This window comes from Hirundo rustica, chromosome 4 (genome assembly GCF_015227805.2).
Source record: "Hirundo rustica isolate bHirRus1 chromosome 4, bHirRus1.pri.v3, whole genome shotgun sequence".
Taxonomy (NCBI): domain Eukaryota; kingdom Metazoa; phylum Chordata; class Aves; order Passeriformes; family Hirundinidae; genus Hirundo; species Hirundo rustica.
This window is the reverse complement of record NC_053453.1, coordinates 23073343-23099736: the sequence shown is the minus strand read 5'-3', so window position 1 is coordinate 23099736 and position 26394 is coordinate 23073343. Positions and strand designations below refer to the sequence as shown.

The 26394-nt window shown below is 38.9% G+C and overlaps 1 protein-coding gene across 3 annotated transcripts in view; it reads right to left on the bottom strand.

Moving 5' to 3' along the window:
• Positions 1-1277: 1277 nt before the first annotated feature.
• Positions 1278-26394, bottom strand: part of TSPAN12 (tetraspanin 12) — a 43242-nt gene continuing 18125 nt past the window's right edge. For 2 of the 3 annotated variants that reach the window (XM_058420435.1, XM_040063285.2), the window contains exons 5-8: positions 17376-17450; positions 12389-12496; positions 8084-8227; positions 1278-2835 (exon numbers count right to left, since the gene is read on the bottom strand). In XM_058420435.1, the coding sequence (XP_058276418.1) occupies positions 2530-2835; positions 8084-8227; positions 12389-12496; positions 17376-17450 (633 nt within the window). In that variant the 3' untranslated portion in view covers positions 1278-2529. The remainder of the gene's footprint in view (positions 2836-8083; positions 8228-12388; positions 12497-17375; positions 17451-26394) is intronic. The other variant, XM_040063286.2, reaches the window with a different exon arrangement.

Genomic DNA, 26394 nt, shown 5'->3' with positions numbered 1-26394 from the left:
CTGTGTGAAAAATGTTGAGGAATGTAGACTGGCTCAGGATTTGGGTAGCAAAGCCCAAGTGAGGTTTTCCTGACTGCAAATGTTCATTGTTGTGGAGGTGCATAAACACTGCTTTGGAAGGTAGATTCTGTGCCAAAGGAGGCCTCCCCAAAGCAATCCCTCTGCTGTTAAAGAAATCTGACAACACCTGAAGGCAGTGCTTAACTCATCACCCAGACAGCCTAACACCAAACAACCTGGGCTCTAAGTATCTCTAAATCCCAACACATTCCCCTAGCTTGGCTTGCCGTATTTGTTCCTTGATGAGCTCGAACCTGGACACAAGAAGATACACAGGGAACCCCCATGACAGTCTGAACAGTCTTTGTGTGGAAAGCCTAGGAATATTTGAAGCATGGCTAAGGGAGCTGCCACAGACACTCCTCAGGTAAAATTTAAGGGCTGTGGTTTCCTGGAAAAAGGGAATTTTATTTCTTTTTACATCACTTTTATACATTACTTAAGTGAAATTCCCTACATTCAGCAGTAATTCAGTGCCAAATGTAGCTGTGTACATGTAATCCACAATCAAGAATTCCACAATTTATGGTTTGTACAGACTTTTTTTTTTTGTTTTTAAACAGAGGCAAATGATGATTCAATGCACTTTGTAGCACCACTGGTCTCTGTAACAGTCCGAAGCACGGAGTTGCTCTACACCCAGACTCTGTCACACACCTGCTCCTTGTCTACACAGGAACTTCACCCTCAGCTACAGCAGTGGTACCCAGGCTGAGCAGTGGGAGGGGTAGAACTTGGCTGTACCTGTGCAGTAACACCAGGCCAAGGCTTCCCAAGCAGAACATAAGAAAGTATTCCTGACAGAGATACTCCAAGCAAAGTTTTGGGATGGTTTCTCCTTTCATCTTCCTTTTACCTCCCAAAATAAGTATTAGCATCTATAGAAATACAAAAGCAGAAAGGGAATCTTGCTTGCAATAGTACCCTTGAAATAATTACACTCAGAAGCAGAATGCTAAAAAGTTAACAGCCCACACAACTGAAGAGCTTAATTTCACAAGCCCTTATGAAGTCTTCTCAGAAGCAATTAAAAAAAAAAAAAAAAAAAAAAAAAAAAAAAAGAAGAAAATTATACTAACATTGCAGTTTCGTCACCTCAGAGTAAGTGGAATGGGTAAAGTCAAAGTCAAGTTAACTCACACTAGCAGGAGGACCCTCCCACTGCCCATCCAAAGCACTCCCACTCTAGGACTAAAAATAAAAAAGCCATTACGGAATTTAAGACGAAAGTAATTTTATTGTCTACCAAATCACACCTCGCTTTTTTTTTTTTTTTTAACAAATTCCAAAACAAATGAAAGGATTTTTTTAAATGTAATATTACTTGAAAAGCCCATTTGCCACAAACTACTATACTCAGTGGAAGAAATACATATTTCAAGAGCGTGGCCAATTGTAAAAATAATCCTATGTCATAGACGTTCATAAACATACAGTAAAATGCACTTTCCCCACCTCAATAAATACATTTTAATCTGTTTCTAGCTGGCATTTTAAGCCACCAGAGAACTCCTAATGAAGCAGACACCGAAGTAAATTTTTTCCTCATGTACTTTTACAATTATTGCAATAGCATCCAGAACTGTAAGCATTTTTCTTGCAGTCCTTTGCTTCTAGTTTCAGGGGAATCAAGGACAGGAGAAAAGATCTATCTATAAAAATGTGCTACTCCCATATTGATTCCCATTTTGGAAAGAATGTTTAAGGTTTTCCTCCTTTTTACTAAGAAACAGTCCACAGAACAAACTATTTGAAAGAAGAATTCTCCAGAAAACTAAAATCTATTGTCCATAGCTATAGTTTTGGTTTTAATCCCTGTTTAATATATTTAAAATTTAAAAAATCATTGTTAGATAAAAATAGAAGTTTTAGAACATCTTTAAGAACAAAAGCTAAGATAAAAGTTTTGTTAGAAAAAAGAAAATCTTGCCCTTTTTACAAATCTTGCAAATTTTTAAATCCAAGTACTAACTTGAATTGTAGCTCTGCTTTCCATGCACACATGAAAACACAAAATTACACAAACATAGATCCCTGATTAAGACATTTTCCAAATGGCTTATTAAAAGTCAATTGCAGCTGAAGTCACATTTTGTTGGCTCAAAGCACAGTTGTTTCTTCAGAAGGTGAGTGTATCTTTTCCCTTCCCATGACGCTTCCTTCCAGGTTCAGTCTACCTGTGACTGAGTCAGTGTTTTACACTACACACAGCTTGTGACAATGAGTGTTACTGTACCCAACTGAATGAGTGCCTTTTAAAAAACAAACACACAAAATCAACTTTTTTCGCAGCTGAGGACATAGCTAGGAGGCTGACAACAGGCTCATCATCTTTCTTTGTTGGTCTCCTTCACTTCCATTCCTTAGCTGGTTTCTGACACACAAGAAGACTGGTATATTTGATGTAACAGAACAAAAATGACAACAAAACAAAAAATCCTCTGTGACTTCGCAGATTCATTGCATCACTTACAGCTCTTCCATTTCAAAATGTGTATTAAAGCTGTTTGCCACGGATGTATGTTCAAAGATCCTGGTCAGGCTTGGTTTCAGCAGCTCCATGGAATGACATGACAGCTCCTGCGAGGTATCACTCTTCAGTGCCATGATCTGATCTGCTCTGGGATCCCTTCTGTCATAGTAGAGAGCCCACAGCAAAGTAATAGTGAGGATCATAGCCAGGATCTGCGTTACTCCAATGGAGATTCCTAGAAATCTCAGCACTTGCAATTGCTTCGTCCCCCTCAAAAATGTGTACATTTTTTTACCACATCCCTAAAAAACAAAAATAGATTAAAAAGCAATCATTAGTATTTGCGTTGCAGGTCCAAAGGCTTAGCTTACCCTACCCACTGCTGTCTTTTCTGGCTCCCAGGAATCTCTCTCTCATTTCCTTTGAACAAAACTTTGAAAATTATTTTGCCTACTTTTTAACTGCTTCCATGATGCCAACTTTAAGTTTTCCCATACACAGAGACTTTACTGCAAGGTATCTGTGTTACTTTTCAATTCAGAAATCACTCCATCTGAATTCCTATCAACTCTCACTAATTGTAAAAGAAACTCAACTGGTTTTGTGAAGGTTTAAAAAGCCATTGCAGTCCTCTTTATCATCTTGTTTCTCTCCTTAAATTGAAAATCTTCAAAGTTGTCAATTATCTTTTAGATTTTGTCTACAGATAATACTACACTCTGAAGCTAAAATAGTATTGTAGGCAAGATCTATGGACCTGCATAACCTCATCAGAAAACATCCTGTGAAAACTATATTACGACGTCGTAAGTTGATGTTCACAGAAATGGAATTTAGCTCTTTCCAAACCTTCAATGCAGGCTCTACAGTTTGCTTACATGGCCAACTAACTACCACATAAGGCTTCAGAAAAGGTCCCAAGCCCTTGTAGGGCTGCACGGATCCACAAAGAGACAGCAGCTTTGGGAACTAGCGGCTAACAGTGCAAACACAAGTTACAATGCTTGTAGCTTAGTAAGGGTGATGTGCGTCTTAGAGATGATAAAACCATGAAGAGAGGGGCCTCTGCTACTCTGCATGAGGTTTATTCTCTAGTCTAAGCTTTGCAGGGTTTCACGGCACAATTATCCAAGCAACATAAATATCAAGGGGAAATTCAGAGTAACAAACTGGATGGGCACTGGTCCCAGAAGCAGATAACAGGAACCCATCAAAATGGGCACTGTCTTGAGAATGTTATTTTTCGCATTTACATCCTCATTTCATATTTCTTATGGCTTTTCTAAGAAAATAAAGCAATTCATCAAAGTGACGGAATATGAAGACAGGACATGATAAATAACACTTTTCAATCACACTTAAATTCCCAAAGCCAATTTCCAACACTACAGTCCTAAATGTATCAGATGAAAGGTCCAATTTTTGCCACACACACAAAATGCACACTGTAGTCAACAGATTTTCATTAAGGTTCTAAATAAAATTAATGTACTCTATAATAATTGTACCAGAATAAATTATAGGATATCAGTGTCTTTCCTCATTTCAGTTTCATTTTCTGAACAGCAGCAAAGACACAGAAAAAGGGGCAAGTATGCATTCTTTGCAATTTCAAAAGGAAAAAAAAACAACACTGTAGCAAAAGCAATGTAATTGGACTTGAGGTGAGGGACAAAAACTGTGAAGTTGGCATCTTCTCCAACTGGAAGGGAGTTGTAGTTACACCATTTCCCAAATTTTTTGTTAATTACAGCGAACCTGGCTGCATTTTAATACTTTTGAAAACTTAAAGAGATGAAGACGCATGCTGGTCACAATTTAAAAATGCTCCACCATAGCAATATTCAAACTCAGTTCATTTGTTGCCTAGAGAAAACACCCACTAACAGAGAGCAATAACATTAATGCCTACATCTCCTGAAGTACATAGACACATAACTGAGACAAATTATGCCCAATCTAGATAGACTGTTTTCCTCCATTTAATGATGTTCTTAGAGCTCTGCTCCAATACACGTTCTAAATCAGTTTCATAACTGAGAAAACACAGCCAGCCCTGTTAACTTCACAATCATGCATTTTATTTCTGCTTACATGACAATTTCATAGTTGGTAGCCTGCAATTACAGTACATAAATACACTTCCCCCAGCAAAAGCTTGTCACTAAATGGGGAAGAGCTCTCGTTGACAAATCAAATAGAGTGTTAAAACTTTGCAGCAATCATTTAGAAGAATCAGCTTCAGATTCCTACAAAGCTACAGATTAAAGGCCTGATTCACTCACTTTATACTTTCAGTCTTGAAATAGAAAAAAGCATGTATTTCTTATTTAGCATATATTACTGTGATGATTTACTTCATCATAGTATAAGAACCTAAACTGAAATAAGGCTCTTCACTGAGGAGAAAAGATAAACCATCAGCAAACTCAACAAATCTTTTGTATACCCAAATTTTGAGTATAATCAAAAGCATATTAGAGCAAAGTGTAAGATTAAATAATAAAACAAATTAATTTAATTTAAATGAATTTTGACGATACTCAGAATTATGCCAGAAACCAAAAGAAAATAATAAACATGCAAGTTTATTTTTTTAAGATATCAACTGCCACCAAACATTTTATCTACACTGCAGTATTCGCAATCACAAGATGGGCAGAGCTCCTCTTGTCCTCAGACCACAACAAACCTCCAAGGCCACATTATCATCTTCACACTTCTGCCACAACCAAGCTCTTTCTAAGGTCAGTCTGCTCATGAAACTGCACCAAAGGTGAAGCTCACCAGAATAAAAGCAATTCAAGAAATTGAAAAATAGCTTTCAATATTCAGCACTGAAAATATGATTCCTGCCAGAAGTACTTGCGAGCAGAACTGTAAGTCACCTTTCTTTCTGCAAAAATTAAATTGTGAAGGATGCCAACTTAGACTACAGAAAGTTCTGAGTTCCCAGAAAAAAATCACAGCACAGCTACAAAAAACCCCACACATTTATCAGTCCAAGACAAACCAACCTTCAGTTTTCTGAAGTACTACAAATAATTTTTCTGAAGTACCAGAATAGATTTGCCAAATATTTACATAAACCAATTTTAGGCTAGCTAGCGAGGCTAATCTTATCAGGCTCCCTCTCAAACCACCAGACCATGCAAGTTTGGTTTGAACCACTTTCTAAAAAAGATTTTTTCCTTCAGTTCTCCAAAGCAGAAGTTAGGCAGATTAGTCTTGGAAGTATAAGTTGGTTTTGCATAATACCGATAAAGTTATTAGCAAGCATACTGTAAGAGTCTGTGAGGCACCCCACAGGAAAGCACTATGGAAATAAACATTTTGCCAACAAAATGCTGTACATATCTCAAAGAGAAATGAAGTCTTTTTGTGGCTGATACAACCAAACACAGCCTGTCCCTTTTTTGGAATGGATTCTGCAGTAGAGAACCAAAAATAAATTTTTGCTAAGTGCTGAATCCATCCAAAATGCTCTGCGGTACAGTAGGGAAAGAACATAAATGTGCCCTTCAGATTTCTTTTGAACAAAAAAGCCAAGCAGCCTTTCTTTTATCAAGTGGGTCTTAATACAGCCCTTACGTCCTACACAATAATCATCTTTGGCTATTAATTTTCTCCAAATAGAACCAAAAGAACTTGAACATATGAAGCGCTCAGAGAACCCTTTTCCTGGAATACAGCACGGGCATGAAATGTTAGCAAAAGAGGTGACACAAGAAAACCCTGCACTTTGGACATTGCAAGGGCTAAAACTTCTCAGAAATTTTTGAGCTTCCTGTGCTCAAAGAGCAGGTTTTTTTGAGCACCACTCAATGGAGTGACACTGCTTACATACTCCTGCCTTTTCTGGCAGGGGGGAAATGAATGTTCTACAGCTTCCATATACTCCTTGAAGGCTCTCCATAACAGACTTGTCTGTATGGTATTAACAGTAGCAACAGTATTACAAAAAGCAACCATTATTGCAGAGTGAGCCACAATTTTTAGTTTTTCAAAATGTGTAACTGGCAGGCCCCAGAAGAAGCCTGAATGTCTTTTTCATTCAGGAACTGACACTTCTAGAGCATAACCAGTGCTGCCAGTGCTGTGAGCCTTGCCAGAAGGCAAGAGAGGGTCTACAAGTAGCTGGTGGGAAAAAACCCCAACCTCTGCCACTGTCTTCAAGGTTCTTAGCAACTGGCCTTCTGAGGCACCTGCCTTTTGGCAGCTCTGTCTTCTCTCTCTGTGGAAGCACACAGCCTCCTAGGATGGATATCTCAAAGTACAGATTAGATTAAATAGTTTCTGTTCATAGAGTCAATACTACACAAATTCATTTCCCCAAAACTTGACTGTTTCCTAGCAATTGTTAATATTCATTTTGGCTTGCTTATATAGAGAATCTCCTCTGCTTCAGAGCTCCATAGCTCCTGAACAAAAGCTATGCAACAGATTCTTGTAAGAACGGGTCTTAAACAGCCTCTGAGATTGGGAGAAAATAAAATGGTTCTTTGGGTACTCTTCCATAATGCAGAGCTACACCATCCACTGGAGAAATGTTAATGCTGCAGCATCTGAAAGCATGATTCTAAGGCCCATCCTCTTCCCAATGCACCCTGTATTACTCTAAAAGCAATCCAGTGAAGAATGCACCACTTCTCAGATCCTCACAACTATGTGATTGAGCCACACTTTCTGTCTGCTCTTGGACTACTTGGACTGTTGGTCATTCTGCTGTTACTGAATGTAGAATTATAGGTCTTCAGAGACCTACTAGCATCAAAAAACGGTGGCTAACAAGGTAGTTTTCAGACAAAGGTGACTTCAGACAATACTTGTGAGAACAGAGTTTTAGTAAAGAGCATATTTACCTGTTTTTATCATTTTCACCCTAAAACCAGTAATATCTTGCTACCATGACGACCTCCCTTACCCACTTTTGAGTTTAAACAGGTCCTTGCCTTAAGGCTTTTTTTGTAATTATTTGCCTTAAGACTTTTTTTGTAATTATTTTTGAATCATCATACCATAATGTAGAAAAAGTATTCTCACAACAAGCATGCCCAGAGTACAACAACCGAATTATCTGCCTCCTGACATGAGACCTGTTAACATAAGAGCTCTTACCTTCCAAAGGAATTCTCAAAAGCATCCTTCATTGTACATTTCACTAAAGTAATCTTCCACTTACCCTGCGGTAGTTTGATGGGATGGAGCCTGGACATTATGTCACACCTAATTTATAACTTTTGGATTGGAACAAATCTGCACTCCAATCTAACCAATATAAAACAAACACTTCAAAGTGTAAGCACATCTCAGGTTTAAACTGCACTGCCACTAACTCATCTCACTTCCACGTAAGCGTGGGTGGGTTTGTTCTTCCTTCTTTCCTACCCCTGCTTCAGCATTAGCAAATAATAACCATAAACACTTCCCATAAACACAACTACTCAACAAAAAAATTACTCAATTGCACTGAAAATCGTGATTTTGGAAAATTACTGGATCAGGAAGAATGTATAAAACCTTCCAATATATCCATATTTTTCTCCTTACCTCCTGATAAAGGTCACTGAGATCCTCATGATGTGCCTGCTTAGAGCACCCTGGGAACTCTCTGACACAACAGGAGTCAGGTGGCCAGTCCAATTCTGTCATTTCCAGCCAGTCTGTGAAGTACACCACGCCACAACATTTAAACTGCAAAGGAAGTATTAGCCAAGATCAGTAATAATGATGATAATTCTTCAATAGGTAAAGTAGGTCATTAAAAAAGCCTAACAAAATTCCTACTACCAACTTGCAAAATATTTACATAGAATTAAAAACATCTTCAAGTGCTTCCAGGTATCTTGTTTTACTGTACTTTGAAATAAAAGTAACATGAAAAATGCAATGTAGTGACCAGTGAATACTTAAGAAACAGCCAACAATACCACTCTGTCCTTTAAATCTCAATTGCTTCCTCAAAGGATGCTTCACAGAAACTGTCCTATCTTTGGATTCTCCTATCCTTACAACAAGGAACTACTACAATTTTATGTCAAAATGGAGACTAATGAACAAGTGTACCTGTGGCTGAAAAAAGTAGCAGAAAAAGGTCATACTAGTGAGGACTATTTTTGCAAAGGTACAACTACAGACACATTTGTTGAAAACAGAAAAAGCACAGATTTACCTGAATACAGGAAAAAAAAATTAAAAGAGTAAGCAAAAATGTATAGAAATCACAAAAGCTGAAAGGAAAACTGAAAATGGAAGGAAGGGGTACCACATTAAAATACTGCAACAGAATCCACCATAAAAATAAGAAATTCAACTGCAAAGCAGATGAGCTGTAATTGGCTATAAAATCCATCAGGACCAACAACCTATCATCCTCTCTGCAAAGCACACCCTGAGATTTAAAGCCAAATGACCAGTCTCCCACATCAGCAGCTGCTTTCAAACCAAAAAGGACAAAGCAGCTACATTAGATTTGGTCTGGCACTGGATGTGGACTTTACATAACTGAAAAGAAGTTTTGCTGTAGAAACAAGATGCTACCTTTCTCTGCCTGAACGTCCTCCAGGACCAGCCTGAGGGTAATTCCCTGAGTCCTTTAATCCACAGGCTTGGGAACACAGATGTACCTCTTTACCTGCTTCAGAGCCAGGGTCCTGTGTAGTGGTGTGAGAGTTGTTTTCTTAAGTTATTAAGTTATTTTTGTAAGATTTTTGAGTTATTTTTGTAATGGTTTAGTCCACTGTACCCCCCTGTGTTTTGTCATAGTTTTCCCCCTTATGAGTTAGGTATTTAAGCAGATGTTTTCTGTCAGTCATTCCTTCCATGCACCTGTCCCTGTCAGTTCCCCCCCTCTCCTCCTGGTCGCCCTGCCTGTCACTCGGGGACCCTTCCCTGGATTCTGGAAAGATCCAGGTGTCGAGTGGTAGGCTGGTGCCTGGGGAATCCCCTCCTACCCTCCTGTGGTTTGTTAATGGTTCAAAGGTTGACACCCCTGTTACCACCCCCGTGTTCCCCGGTTGGCTGACCTGTTGTCAGCCCTCCCCCGTTTATAAGTGGCTGTCAAGCTTTGATCTCTGCTCTCTCTGGGCAGCAGTGGTCTGAGGCGGAGCTCCTTGCCGGACTCCCCTTAATAAACTACTTTTTACCCTGCCTAAAGAGAGACGACTCTTTTTCTGTCGCCGCAGTCGCAACTCCATCAGGTCCACTTGCTGGTGTGGGGAACCAAGAACTCACCGGGAGGAGGTTACTCGCCCTGCCTGTAACCCCGACCAATCCTCGTAGTAGCAGTGCAGAACTGAGCTAGCCTGCACGCCCGCCAGGCGTGAGAGGACACTGCTATAGTCCTGTATTCCATGCTGTTCATTGTTCACAATCAAGCAAATCAGTGCCCAGACATGCTGGCACACACTGTGCCATTAATTCCTCAGTCCTCTAAAAAATTCTCACTTCCCGCTTCTTTACTATAGCTCTCATGTCTCAGTTTTTATTGGTTTGTTACTCAAACTCCTCCCAGCACTCGACTCTAAGGAAAGCTCAAGCTTTTGGCTCCTAATTGCAATTGCAAAGACTACCCCATTAAACACCCTTTTCCCACTCTTGTATCTTTTCTTCCCCCACTCAATTCTTCTTTCCCGACTTCAGCTGACTCTTTCCATCTTCCTTAGCATAGTCACAACTTTGATATTAGACCAGCAAGAGGACTGGGGGAGAACACATTTTTCATCTCCCTCAGATGTTAAAAGATACACAAGAAAGAACACCAAGCTGATCAAGGTTGAACTTCTGGTAACAGAATTGTAATTAGAATTCTGCTGACTGAAGAAGGGCCACAAGTACTTATTGAGACATAAAGCACATACCAGGCTCATATACCCAGCATCTAAACCATGAGTAGATGGAATATAAATAAGAGCCCACCAATTAAGTAGAAACTGTAAAAGAGCTTTCTCAGTTCCCGAAATCATTCATCTGGTCACAGGTTGTTGGAGTCCAGGGCATTCCTTTGGTTGCCCTGGAGGGTCAGGGACCTGGGCAGGGGGGTCTGGGACCCCAGCCCAGAGCCCAGAGCTCAGAGAGACACTGGATTTGATTTCAGTCCATGGAAGAGGCTTCTTGCACTGCAGGAAGCATTGCAGGCCACAAGAGTGTGAAAAATAGTCATTTAGTATATCACAGGGTGAAAAAACAGTGGGTTTGGGATTCTTGGCATTGAAGTGAATGGGGCAAGATGGAGAATTTAGGGCGTTGTCCCTTTCTTATTCCTTCTTGTTCCCTCACTCCATTTCTGCAGTGACGTTGGCACAAAGTAGTTAGTGAGGATTGGGTCAGAGTAAAGATGACCTTTTTAGTAATAGTGATAGACATTGGTAATAAATAGTAAATAAAGAATACGTAGCAATTAGTATAAAAGATAAGGACAGCCCAGAGACAGGAAGAGTCACCAGATGTCCGAGCCGCGGCAAACATCTTTTGGACACTGAGAAAATTGTAAGATAAGAATTAATAAACGAAGCATGTAACCTTGAAGACTCCGTCTTTTCCTGCGTTTGGCACAGAGCTTTGCAGAGGGCCAGAACTCTAAAACCACCTGAATGCCGGGGAATTTAAGCTCCAGGGAAAAGGAGCACCCGACAACAGGTGTCATAAGGAGAATCTAACTTCTAAAACTTCTTCTAACTTCTAAAGGAAATTCTTTTCCCCTACAAAAATTAAGGCTTAATTGAAGTTTTATTACTAATATTCATATTATAACCAGCCATTATGATGAAACGACAACAACTAGGAGAAGAGTCAGTATTAAATTTTATCAATCTATACATTTAAACCAAGATACAGTACCAGCTCTATTCAAGGCAAATTGATTGAGAACATTTGATTATATTATCTCAGGTACAGAACAGACATAAACACTCTACCTGCATATGAAGAACTACTCAGTTTTACAGAGCAATCACATGGCCAGAGCAGGGAACTGGGGTGGGGGGGACGGGGTGCTGTGTGTAACCTCTTTCTTTCAGGTTTTAGTATAAATACAGACTAACCAAGTGCTGCCAGGAAATGTTTAAATAAACAGGAAATCTGTGCAACAATGATAGATTTCAACATTTCAACAAGGGCAGCACAATACAGGCATTTAAAGAGTTCTCTTCCTGCACGTGAGTTATATTTCGAGTTAATGGGTTTTACCTTGGGCAATTTCATGTTTCTGTAACATAATACTTCATTCTATTAAAACAGTTCTGAATTTTAGTAGGCTACAGGGCAAAGCTGTGAATACACAAGGAAGCTTTTTGGTTTGTTTCCCACCCCCCCAGTCAAAGGAAATAAAACCCCTCATCACTTTCACAAACCTCGGCCAAAGAGACAGTGTTGGCATCTTTTTGGAAACTTCCTTTCCCATTCCTTTCCAGCTAAACATATCTTAACCATGACAGCTCCATGAAAGGAAACTAACAGAGCCTATGGGAAGGGGAGCACAGTTTAATATTAAAACAACATACAGACACAGTAATTTTACTTTACCTGCAGATATTTTATATACATCATATCCTTTAATGCCATAGTAATCCTAAAAGATATTGGTGTCCTAACCTTACTGAAAAAGGATATGAGAAGGTTAGCAATTTAAATGAATTTATTAATATTCTGGTTTTGGTGTTTTAGTACCTTTAGGACCTACAAAAACCAAAGAATTGGATATCAAGTGACGTTAAAAGCCACAGTACAGCGTTTCATACCAAATGAACTTGCATTTATTTGCCTAGTCACTTAAAACCAAACCTTTTCCTTTAGCAGGTAAAAAACACTCACTGAGGAGGTACTACTTTAGTTCATGAATTAACCATTAATTCTTACCTCTCTCTGGAAGAAATTCCAAGCATGGGTCAGCCACTGGTACCTAGGTAGGCCATAATTGGTCATCCTGGCTTTCAGTGTGATCATATCCGACCACTGCACTGGAACCTGGAGCAAGGACAGAGAAGTGACTCATACAGTGGATCAGTCAGCTTGTGGCTTCAAACCCACAGGTTCCATCTACACTCAGATCTTTCCAGTGCAATAACTGAAACAGCTATGCACACAAACAAAACAGGAAAACAAGTGTTGCAATTTTTATCATACTACTTTACAAGCCTTTCTTAAAATATCAAGGAATTTATCTTCTTTTCTTACAAATTAATGTACACTTAAGCACAGTTACATTTTGGAAAGATTCAGAGATGATTTGGTACAATTTATTTATATCATTACCAGATTTTTTACTTGGCGTAAAACTCAAACAGAATCCCTTCCAAGTCATCAGGGATGGTATCTGTCTGCCATAGTTTAGGTATCCCCCCGGTGTTGTCTTAGATAATAGAAACAAATAGGCAACCAAATGGGGAAATTAATCTCAAGATAAATAATTTAAGCAGAGCAGATGAATCATTCCCTTGAAGTCTCATATCTTTTCACTGTCTAAGATGAAGAACTTTGATTTAAATGTCTAACTTCTACATATGTAAAATTAATTGAGATGAATTCTATTCCTGGAGTTTTTCAGTCATTTTCTGGCTTTGCCTGGTGTCTTGCATGCAGATATCCCGAATGAGCTCCATTTCAGGAACTTGCTCAAAAACAGTAACAAGGAAGTGTAGACAAGGCCCTCTGACCTTTTTTTCTCCAACACACTCACAGCCTTGTGAAAATCTTTTCTTCTGAAAGGATTTTTGAAATATTTTTCTTTCAACTGTGACAACTCAGAAGTGAGGTGCTGGTGTACTCCATTGTCTGAATATGACACCTCAGTCAGCAATTTGATGCAATCAAACAGAGGCAAGTGCCATGGCACCTGGTATACAGTCAAGTTATGAGTCAAAATCAAAACCTCACTTCAATTCAGCAGCACAAATTTCAGTGTGCCAAAACAAGGATCTGAAGTCACCATGACTGCAGCCACCACTCTATGTCACCACATACCATCCAAGCTTGTCTTATCTCCATCAGCCTTAATAGTCATGGTGAAAGAAACAATAATTGCAGTATCAGCTGTCACTTGGATGGGAGAGGAGCCCAGCTCCTCTAGCAGCCATGACTTTGCTCTCCTATTCAATTTGAAGCTAACAGGAATTCTGTAAATTGCAACAAATGTTATCTAAGAAAAGAAAATTTGCACAATACTTCCCAAGGAACCTGATCTTCATTGTGCTAGATGCTCTGCAAAACTATAAAGCCAATCACAGCCTGCCTGAACCCATAACACAAATAAGAACATTTGATAACATTTCACTACCTTTACCACATATCTGATGCCCTAGTAAAGCTTCATATTGTCAATGTATTAATAAGGTCCCAGAAATCTAACACGCCTTTCACTTAGCAGATTTTTGCATTGAACTAATGATGGCTCATATGAAAAATACATTAGCAGTAGAGTACTAAAAACGCGTAAAAGCATTATCACAGAATATTTCTATCACAAACATTTACGCAGGTCACTATAACAAATTAATTTAGTTTTGTACTCAATGCATTTCTCTTTCCTCTGCATTGTAAGCTAGCACTCTGCTTTCTTTGGATAATATTTGATTGTGCTGCAATTAACCTCGTATTTGGTAGACTATTTTTTAATTAACTTGAATTAAACACATTACAAGGTTACATCTGCAACAGAATACATCCAATTACTTTATGAAATCTATGGAAAGCAGGGAAAAAGAATATTCAAGAAGTGAGAGAAGGAAATTCAAAGCAAAGCAAAACAATCTAAACCTCACTGTAGGAAAGCAATTTGAATACTGGAACTAGAGGGAATTCAGAATCTGTGTTTTTGCTTCAAGAATGCCAGCAGGTAATACTGTATCAGTAATAGGTACATTGATGTAGCTATTAAATATCTTCCTGTCAGTTCATATACATGGTAGTGCACAATAATACATGACTGAGATGCATTTGTTTGACTACACACCAATACTCATGTGTAGACAAACAAAATCTAGAAATGCTGTTTCAACCTAAGTTCTATAACGCTCAGTCTGCCACTGAGATCTAATTAGTCATTATTATTTTTTCTAATGACTATCAAAGCTTGATCAATGCCTAAATAAGCCAAGGACTCACACTGGCTTTTCAATCTTGTGGGTGGAATAAATTAGTCATGAAGGCACATTACATGCTGAGAGCTATCATGAGGTGCAAGGAAAGCTGCTTATGCAAGGACTCTTAGAGCAACTTGTCCACATACCAAGGAAAGCCCATATTGGATCAGCAGAGGCAGTTATGCCTCAGTGACATTTCTGACAACATCACCCACACTACACTACACACCCACCTACACTAATGCCAACTGATCTCTGAAACCCACCAGGGGCTCATGTGATTTAATGCTACACTGAAACCAATATGACATCAAGACGACTCTATGGTTGTAAGAGGGAATTGTCTTATCTTTATTGAGTAGGAGGAAGCACATTCTAGGCAATGACCTGCACAGATATGGAAGAACCACTGAAAAGTAACTGCTCTCTTCAAGACTGCCACATTCCCTACGGTTCTCAGCAGCAAGAAACTCACCTCATCAAATGAAGAGCAACAGTGCTAGGACAAAGGGAATAATATTAAGAAATCAGATGGAAAGAGGAAACAACAAAAAAAAAAAAACCAACCAAAAAGACAAAACCCAAACCAGTATTTCAGGAGATAAGGAATAATAATTAAAAAATACATATATATAGGGATAGAAGAAAAGAGACAAAGAAAAGCAAAAAAAAAGAGCAACTGTGTTTGCTGTGACCCACTGCAGAGGATGCAGACAATCCAGTGCTGCTTACTTTAGCCGCTGAAGGGACAGCCATGTTCTCTTCTGAAAGGAAATGGCATGACCAGTGACATAACATATGGTACAGCTATGCTAGCCTTCATCAAGCTGTCTCAGGTCTGGGTTTCAGTAGAATAGCAAATAACCAAAAGCTTGGGGGTCAGACTTAAACAGACCATAACTTCAGGTTTTCTAACTAAAAAGCACATTCCAGTGCTGTGAAGGCTATGTTATTTCAGGCAGTTTCCACTGACAAGATTTTTGTGGAATGACGGATATTAGTTGTAGCAGTCATCCTTGGCAAAACCCCTACAGAGGGCAGCTGTGCCCATAATGAAGAATGCCTCTTGTCTTTATTCCAAATTTTGAAATGAATCAATGCAAACTGACATTTCAAGCAAAGGAATAGCCTTAATCTCTATTATATCAGAACAGCTCTCTGGAATCTGTACTGTGTAGTGGTGCAAGAGTTGTTTTATTAAGTTATTTTTGTAATGGTTCATTCCACTGTACCCCCTTGTGTTCTGTAATGGTTTCCCCGATATGAGTTAGTTATATAACCAGATGTTTTATGTCAATCATTCCTCCCTTGCATCTATCCCTGTCAATCCCCCCTCTCTCCTCCTGGTCACCCTGCCTGTCACTTCAGAACCCTTCCCTGGATTCTGGAAAGATCCAGGAGAGGCGTCGAGTGATAGGCTGGTGCCCAGGGAATCCCCTCCTCCCCTCTTGTGATTCGTTCTTTGTTCAGAAGTTGACACCCCATGTTACAGCCCCATGTTCCCTTATTGGCTGACCCGTTGTCGCCACCCCTGGATCCTCCCCCATTTATAAGTCTCGGTTCGGCTTTGATCTGGGCTCTCTCTGGGCAGCAAGGGTCTGAGGCAGAGCTCCTTGCTGGACTCCCCTTAATAAACTACCCTTTACCCTGCTCAGAGTCGACCCTTTTTTCGTCACCTCAGTCGTGACGCCAATAGGTCCACCCGCCAGTGTGGGGAACCAAAAACCCACCGGGAGGAGGTTGCTCGCCCTGCCTGTAGCCCCGACCGATCCACGCTGCCGCAGTGCAGAACTGAGCTAGCCTGTGGTCAGCGCCTGCCAGGCGTGAGGGGCACTGCGACAGTACTGCAAGGGAATTAATTCTGATGCAAAGTCCTGCTATGTAACTTCAGACTTCAAATCTGCCAGAAATTCCTTTGGTCCAAGTACTGTGTAAATATCAAGAAAGCTACCTCACATCTTACCACAATACAATTGTTGGAAAGACCATTATGTTGGGCATCTCTTGGCAGTTGAGCAAAAAATATTTGTTCTTCTATGGATAAAAATGTACCAGACTGAGTAAAGATGTAAGGATATAGCAGCCAGCAGTTACATTTCAGTTTAATTTGCTCAACATTTACCTATTTTCTTACATGATGGTTACAGGTCCTCAGTTTGAAAATTAAAGGTTGGTGTAGTTATAAAAACTAGACAGAGATAAAACCGCTTCACAAGTTTACAGCAGAGTGTTTTAGTCAAGACATGTTTTGCTTAAAACTGGCATTTATAGCTTGTGGAGGCAGTGTGCAGATTTTAACAGGCAGCAAGTCCTCTATGGAAAGAACATGCTGTCTGTTTACAATGTAGTACACTCTTTAAAATGCAAAGAACTTTTAGGACAAAATCCCTTCAAATTCTCTTATCCCCTCTCCCAAAGTCCTTATTTAAGCCTGAAGTTCATAATTTGTCCTCAAAAATACCAGTTTTCAATGAGAACCTGCCTGAGCAAGACTTAACAAAAAATTAAGTTCTTAAATGGGGGGGAGGGGGAGACGAAGGATCTGGCTCTAAATATAGATGGGGTAGGGAGAAAACCCAGACAGGGCCTTCCAGAGAGACAAGCTCTCCCAGGAGAATTCTCTGTTTAAAATGAAGGCAATCAGTTGAAATTAAACTGTCAGAATAACGAACAGAGATAAACACCACAGCAATTAGAAAACAGCTAGCTAATGGAAAACTTAGTTTTCTTCTGCTGAAAAAATGCAGCCCCCTTTTCTGACTCACCGTTATTTCCTGCTCATAGGTCCAAACACCACAGGCCAGTTCAACGCAGAATATTACAAGCAAGCTTCCAAAATACTGCAGAAAACAGAATGGTCTTAACTATTTTTTATCGTCTTAGAAATAAAATTTAACAAACAAACAAAAAACTTTTCAAAGTTTAATATTTTTAAGTCTTTTTTTCAAAGTTAAAGAACATCTAAAAATATTATTAAAATTTCACATTAATTAAGGCATGGAAACAGAAATACATTTTTGTAACCAAAATATCAAAGATCCAGGCAGCAAACTTTATAAAAGCTAAGATCATGGGACATTTCTTTCTTGAAAACTACATTCTTATCAAAGTGATTTGGGTATATGAGGTCAGGTCTAACTGTGCAAATATTTAAAGATGACTTGAACTATCTTTTACTATTAGAAGGTATAACCCTTGAATTATTTAAAAATAGGAAATACAAGTATAAATGACGAAGTATAGACCTTGGTAATGCTTAAGAGAAACCTGTTACTGCAATTAAAAAGAGTGGGAGTATCTTCGATATAGCATCAACATTTCTGAACTGCAAGATAAAGCTACATGGAATTTAAGGCTGTTTTAACTGATGCTCCCTATTAAAAATAACCGGTTTATCTTTTACTTTAAGCAGAAGTATACTCTCATTCATTCTTGATTCTAAACTTTCTTCTGTATCAGTGGACTTAGCTTCCCTTTGTTCTCAGTACACAAGACTTTAAAGCTACAATTTTCATGAATTTTAATTTAATTTGAAAATCAAAGAAACACCATCACAATATAAAATAGAATACAATAAATATATATTCCATCAGTAGGATATATGCCAGATGGCTTCTAATTTAGTTATTTCATTCTGGAATCTATTTAGGACACAAAACATGTACTTACAGTGAGTGAGTTTTTTTTTTCTATAAATGGGTAAATAAGACTTATTTACTCCATTTAAAACAGAGTATTCCAGAAATGTTAGGCCTTAACACTAAACTACATACATAACACGTTTTTCATTCATCTGATCTGGAACTGAGTAATACACAGCTATCTTGGCAGCTACTTGTCTTGCCTTAATCTCTATCTGCTCACCAAATCTAACTCCCTGAATTGGGCATATATATGCACATGGAGATACGTAAGAAGCTTCTGTAAAAATACTCACATTAATTTTCAGGAGAAACTTGTACCCATACCCTCCCCCTGCAAAGGCCTATCCAATAAAGATGGTACTGAAAGAAAGATTCCTGTTTCACTGATCTTCCTCATGCTACACTGCATCTTTACAGTCATTACAGCGGAACAAAACACTGCATTTCCTCACAGATCAACACTGTAAGCACACACAGAGCTCCAGTACAGGTCTTCAATAACCAAAATGTTCATCCTCCAAAGGTCCAAAAGAGGAAAAACATGAGTCACACCTTCCAAGACCAATAGTGCTTTCTCTAAAAAATTAATTAATGAGTTTCTATGCAATACAGTGCCTAGTAGATATGCAAAGGGTTCTTTAAAAAAAAAACAAACAAAACACACATGGAAATCTACTTTTCCTTGAAAGCAAGAAAGAATGCCACATATTTTTGTGCCACATGGTCTTTTAACTAATAATTATAATAAAAAATGTTTAAGGGCATATTAGCTAATACCGACATTTTTGAGAGGGAGAACGACTAAAAGTGCATTTCACTTCTCAGCTGTCAAAAGTTTCAGGGGTTTATACTCTTAACTGATTAACAAGCCTGGGGCTGCCTGCCATCCCTGAATCTTATAAAAAAAAAAAATCACTGATTGTGGTGAAAGTGATACATCTGGGGGTATACGTATCGCATTCTCTGCAAAACTCTTAATTTGCAGTTCTTTAGAAAAAATATTTAATTCGTTTATCAAGCTTAACATTTGAAACTTCCTCATCTTTCTCAGTGTGTAAATTAAGAGTGCTTGTGGTAGTAGTAGGAGACAGAGGAGCCAAACCCAAGGTTTTCTCCTATTACTGAATACAGCCCAAGATAGATAATAGCCTAACTATTTAGCCAGATTCAATCATAAACCACTTCTGGCTCTGCCAGGAACTGAGCATTCCTGAGTAGCTACATCTAGACACACCAGGGTACTGCAGAACCAAGCTTAATGTCCTGAGAAAGCACATCTGTCCATAAAAGAGAAAACAATGAGTTTACACACATGAAAGGCCATGCTCTGAATTGAATGACTGCAGGCACACTGAACTAACACATAGGAGGTCGTTTCTCTCTGTTACTGAAGGGGAGTATTATACCTCTATGTAACGGTTTGCAAAACAAATACTCCTTAGGTAAGTGTTTTGGAGTAAAAAAAATCCTCTAACCAGTATTTAAATGTGTTACCCCTAATTTCCATCTTCCAAATCTAGAAATTATTACTGGCTTCAATGCTTATTCCTTGTTCCCAGTTTAAGTCTCACAAGAGTCTGAATGCATCTTCCTGCATTTCCATGCTTCTGATTCTTGCCAGAAACAGGGACTTGGTTTTGAAGGAGGCTTAACATTTCTTCCTGTGGGCTGAGTGGCTACATGTGTTAAGGATGAGTAACTCACTGAGAAGCACAGTTCTGTATCACACTTAAAACTGTGCCATGAGGTCCCTGATAGTGCCTTCTACAGAACATCTCCCTCAGAGTATTCTTGACCGTTGGTGAAATATTTTCTACTGTTTCTTTGTTTCTTTTTTTCTTCTCTTGGCAGAGAGGGGATAAGAAGGGGAAGGCACATAAGGGAGTGAACAGTATTGCAAAGACATCTACAAACTATGATAAAATAAAAGCACAGTTGTGATTGCTTTAAGAGCCTGAGACCCTTTATAAGGCAGATCCTACAGACTTTCAACATTTCCCTTTTGTAGGCAATTGCTAATCACTATTATTCTCTCCTTAGGCTGACTATGTAAAGTAATCAGAAAATTGGAGTAGTGCCTTGATCCTTTTACAAACCCATCAGTTTTACTGAAGGATTTCCTCCAGCAAAACTGTGAAAAACCTAAAATGCTGCTTTCCTTGAGGGAAGATGAATGACTGAAATGCTGGCAGAAAACACTCTTCAGAGAGTAATAAATCAAAGGAAAAATACTTGCCAACTTAAAAATAAATAAAGCATTAGCCATTTACTACTCCATACGTCATGCTTGTGGCCAAGATACTCAACTTCAGCATCCCTTCATGTAAAATTAATGTTGTCAGCAGGAACTGGTCTCCCACAACCTCCTTGTTAAGCCTGCTCTGCCACAGGTCACAGGATAGAAGGAGGGAGAAAAAGGCAGGCAGCAGCTCTGTAAAGCAGTAGTCTTCCAACAGTAATGTTTCATATAATATCTGGAACATTGCACAAGCACTTGGATTTGCAGCACTGACAGACTGCAGAAGCTTAAACAACTCTGAGTTTTGAGCACATCACTCCTGAAAGAGAGGCGAAGGACCTGGGGGCTGAGGACAATAATGTTCTCCTTCCTTTCTTGGGCAAGAGACTACACATTCAAGAAACAGGAATAGAAACAGTGTAATTACTGTGAAAACCAGTTTCAGAGATGTAAAGAGGCCAAGGAAACACAGTGAAGATACTCTGTACGTAATCACCAGGTCCCCTTCTGCTGGAAGGCCCTTCATGTGGTACAGGTGCAACAGTGACCACAGCCAATATTCAAATCCTGAAAGCTCCAAAGCAGAAACCACACGCAACAACAGCATGGAATCCCATCACTGAAATACCACCTACTAGTGCAGAGATGCTACCAGCTTATACTCACCTACTTCAAATTCTAACAGCCTCCACAGAGCTCTTGCTCCTGGACAAGTCAAAAAACCCCAAGTTCACATCTACAGGGAATTCATATATAAGAGAAAGGACAGGGGGATAGTGAATGCAAATTCCATTATGATGAATTTCAGCAACAGAAGTAACCATTAAGTAAATAAAGACAAAAACCCAAACAAAACATAACCAAATCTACCAAACCAAAACACAGGGACTAGTATTGAATATGTTTTGTCCTAATTCAAATAGTTATCTGCATATCAGAACCTGATAAAGCACTAAAAACTGTACATGGTATTTTCAGATATGTATTAAAAATCAAAGTAATTAAAATCTATTTTTATAAAGATCTGTATAGGCTGTGTAAATTTAATCAAAAATTTTAGTCTGAATAAAATTTCCGCATACCACAGTGGCACCCCACAAGAAGGTACAAGCTGCATATGTGCCAGTGTATGCCAGTGCTCCCTACATGGAGTATATATGCTCTGGCATATGCCCAAAACGTCTTCCTATCTCTCCATCTAAGGCAAAAAACTAAATTACAAAATTAGTTTATCCTAAGTAAATTATGACAGGTTTTTTTGGTATTGCATTTGTTCTACAAAACTAAGCTAATGTCCACCACCAACAAATACATTCCAAGAACATATTTCTTTCTTGATCACCCCAATCACTTAGATAAAAACACAAATAGGAAATGCAAGCACAAAATCACTATTACTGAATCTAAGGCATTTTACATTTGTTTAAAAAGTGTTTTTTTCCAACAACTCCCATTCTGTTCAGAGAGTTAATAGCAGAGAACACATATATGAAGTGTCTCCCAACATAAAATCTCTCCCTCATGGCTTTCCAACCTGCAGAGTACAGGATTTTTTTGTTGCAATTGTGGACAACTTAGGGAAGGAGGTAAAGCATGAAGGACAACCTTTTCTAGACATCTAATATAAAACTCTTACTGTAGTTCTAGACATTTTGTGTTGAATACACCCACCATATGATACCTTCAATTAATAACTGAATGTAATTTGGCTATGCTTTTCAGGCAATAGGTGAAAAGAATTGGTGAAAAATAAGCTATTTCAGTTACTAATATGGTGGAGAACACCAGGAAAACACAGTATATGGAGAGAGATTTTAAATTCTTCTCGAGAGATTTTTTTCAGAGCAGAAATACTGAATTCTAACTACATTTAGCAAAGGAAAACTTTAGTTCAAACTCTAGGGCCCTACAGTAGTTTCCTTCAGCACAACAGCCAGTGCCCTACTTCAGCCACCATGATGATCCCACTGCCACAGATACACAACCTACATGACTGTCCTCTGAAGATGCCCTTCTGAACCCTGTGTGAGCATTCTGTCAGAAACAAAGCTAAGACCAGGAACTCTAATAGAAATTTGGTGACTTGGGCTATTTAGTAACCAAGACACTACGGCACTTAGCTGCCAAGCAACTCAAGCAGATAAGAGCTGCTGTACTACAAAGCTGAGTGTACCCATGTATATTCTGAAAGGGATGAATTTTTTCCATGTGTTTTTTTCATTCTGCCACTGATGGCTTCAATAATTTGTTTCAATGACATATGAAATGCTTCATCAGCAAGCAGTTGCTATATATATAACACCCATACCAGTGATCATTTTGTTTGCAGTTTCCAAGTGTGACTTGGAAGCAAGAACCACGAACGTGAACAGAGACAGGATTCTGTGTCAGACCAAATTTCATCAGAACTAGAATGGTACAAGAACGGTTTAGTTTATCTTTTTCCTCACTAAGACCTTCTTGGTTTTATGATGCATTATGCTCTTCTGTTCTGACAGCTTCCTAGTTAACTACTCTCAACCTGAGGAGACTTCATCACCTACTTAATCAGTCCCTAGAGAACAAATATATCCCATCATGCAACACAGTCAAAATACTGACTTCTTAAGCACACGTCCAGATAGTGAGAAAGCAAGAGTGCATTCTGTAAATGAAAGCAAATAGCAGTGGCAGGCAGGGGTTAACTACTGGACCCAGAAATTGCAATATAGGGCAGAAAAGAGAGAGCATGGGGAGCTTTTGGACAACCTCTTGTACAAGACTGTAGAAATCCTTACTTTTCTGAGCAAATGCACATTTTTTTAAAGATGTACTTATTAATGAATCAGCATTCACATCACCTTTTCTTTCATAAACGTCCTCTTTTTCAAGCTTTACTACCCTCCTCCCAAACACTTTTCTTCCAGAAGATATAAAGCCCTTTCCCCCACCTCAGACTCAAGAAAAAACCAAGGCCTTATGCCCGAGCAAAAAGTAGCTGATCAACAACTCTATTCTCCTCAGACTTGCTGCCTCACACTGCTTTCTTGAGCAACATGTTCCATGTGGCATTAGAGATGAAGAAAGCTCTAGAAAGGGCAGGGACTGAAGGAAATTCCAAGAGGGCAGCTGCAGAATGAAACCTTACTGTAACCTCTAGAAGGACAGAGTATATGGTATGTAAAGCAAATGCCAGCAGATTTTCAGAGCCATGCATAGCATTTACAAATAGCTAACAGTCTGAGAGCATCAGCCTTGATCTTCTGAGATGGAAGCCATCCAAACATCTCTCTGCCCACTGGGAAACCTCAGATGACCATCACCACTGGATGACCAACAGGAACCAGAATTGTGCTGTGTAAAATGGAACAAGTCCTTCCTCCTTCAATAACTAAGAAGCTATGGTTCCTGTTATTTTTGTCAGTTTACAAGCTAACAAGGTTATTTTAATGATTAATCCATCTATCTTTTTCAAAAATGGAGCAAACACTCATTAAACAGAGGCAGACAAGCTGCATGGAAAACTGACATCCTGTTTATCCACTTCAGCAGCACAAATTTTCCCCTGCCTCCTTCCCCTGCACCCTCAGCCCTGCCCTGCAGGAATTAACAGTCCATTAGTCATCCTGATTTTAAATTTGGTTTATTTGCTTGACAACACAGAAATTCCTGAGAGATGCAGCCAAAAGTCAACAGGGAAATGAGCTGAAGCCATCAACTTGCAACATAAGCTATAGAATGTCATCCAGTTCTTCAAAATAAATACTTTTCACAGAAAAATGATCAAGTATCTCTATTATCTTAGATTTGGTTTCCCAGATCACAAAATTTTATCAAAATGTCTTAGTCTATGATCTTTGCAAAGTCCCACCTCTTTTTTGTAAAACTTTGTAATTAATTTTTAAATTATTTTTTCCTATGGCAAGGAACATTCTAGTTTTTAAAGCTATGTATCCAAGTTCTCTTTACTAAGCCATTGGTTTTTTTAAAAAACTAGATAATTTTATTTATTATTATTTATTTTAAATTTATTTATTTATTTAAAATAATTTTATTTCATGGTTAGATTTTTGTTCACAGCCTTGATTCTTCTGCAGGTTATTCTTCACCTGTTGTAAATTTTTACTTCCATGGTTATCTGTGCTCATATACCTAAACTGGTATTACTTTGGAAAAATAAGCAAATACTTCAAACAATCATTAGGATTTATTTGCTAAGGGTTCAATTACCTCAAGTCAGTGAACTTCCCAAAATAAGGGTTATTCCAAGGTCATGGTAAAGTACTAAACGAGACACAGATGAAGATAGACATTAGACCATGATTTTGTTAAAACTTGTCATATTCCCTTTCCCCTTTTTCTTCCCCTCTTTCATAAGACTCTTATCAAAACCTAAAGTCTCCTATTCTGCACAGATTTTTTCAAAATACAACTTCCTTCATTTGTCTACCAGCTCTTCATTTTCTACCAAGGAAATTACACACCATAAAAATGTTTCCTTAGTCAAGAAAACCCTTTTTCCTTGTAAAATAGACCCATCTAATGCTGATACACAACTCTACTTCAGCATGCACCAAGACACTTCAAACAATGAACATTCTGAGTGAAGAAATGCTTTTATGATCTAAAACCCACACTGCAGCCCCCATGGACACACAGCAAAGTGCCTTCGTGGTTAAAAAGGCAAAAATGGTATGATTCAACAAAAAAAAGATTAATTTACCTGACAGGACATGCACTCCATACTCAGTTTGTGGCAATAAGAATGCAGCTGAACAACAGCAGCAAGGCACACCCCACCAGTGAGACCTGACTGTGTCTCAGACAAGACACAGATTTGGCTAGGCTTTGTGGATTCATATACTCCTTCCTTGATCTTAGGAACTTCTCCCATTTCCTGTGCATTTCAGCAGAGAAAAAAACACGGGCAAACAAGCAATGAGAAAAGAGCTAGAAAGGACAGAGAAAAACAAACAAACAAAAAACAAACCAGCCAAACAAACAAAAAACCCACAAAAACAAAAACACCACAAAAAGACCCCACACTATGGCAGCAAGACTACATATAATCTCAGCAGCTCCCCATCTTTTCTCAGTCAAGATGCAGAAGCCCTCATTCCCATCCTGGAATCACCCACAACTCTCTAGGCTTGAACCTAGCATCATATCAGTCCCTGTGTTTTCTAAAGTTTTGCGGTACCCACATCCATCACTTCACCAATCCTTTTATTACTATCTTCCCTCCTCTTTTGACTTGGGAGTATTATTTCAGAGCTCCTTTCAGTTCTGGGGCTGTTTCATTCTCTTCTACTGCCCTGGGTATCAATGACTTACAAGAACTTGGAGGGAAGAAGCAGTATTAACAGTGTAAGCAGCAATAAGGGAAAACAGGAACATGGAAGAAAAGAGCCACAAGGTTTGCTCCAAAAGGATCATGAGGCCAAAGACAGTGACACCCAGTCAAATGAACATTCAGGATATAAGTCCCCAAGAACAAAGCAGTCAACTCCCATCAGATGAGCGCAAAAGTACAGCAGGAAATAAAAAGCGTGGCACAGGAGTCCAGGCAGCATGTATCATGTAGAAAACACTGGAATCCTGAAATGACTGCTGTCAATAGATATCTGCCTTTCAGCACTATGCCTCTTTCCTAAAGCATGAGCAAATGTCTCTTCACTATTGAAGAAATATACAGAAAATAATTAAATTTACAGCCTCCTAATGGCACTATCCAACGTTGCTGTCCTAAATCAAAGGCATTTCCCTGAAATGCCCTCAAGAGGCCAGACAGTTCTTGTTACTTGGAGCTGCTGGATAACGGCACCAAATAGTGCTGCATTGCCTCTGCAGCACTGCTGAGCATTCAAAGCAGCTGCTCAGTGCCTGGATGAAAGCAGCAGATCATCACCATGATCACAGCAA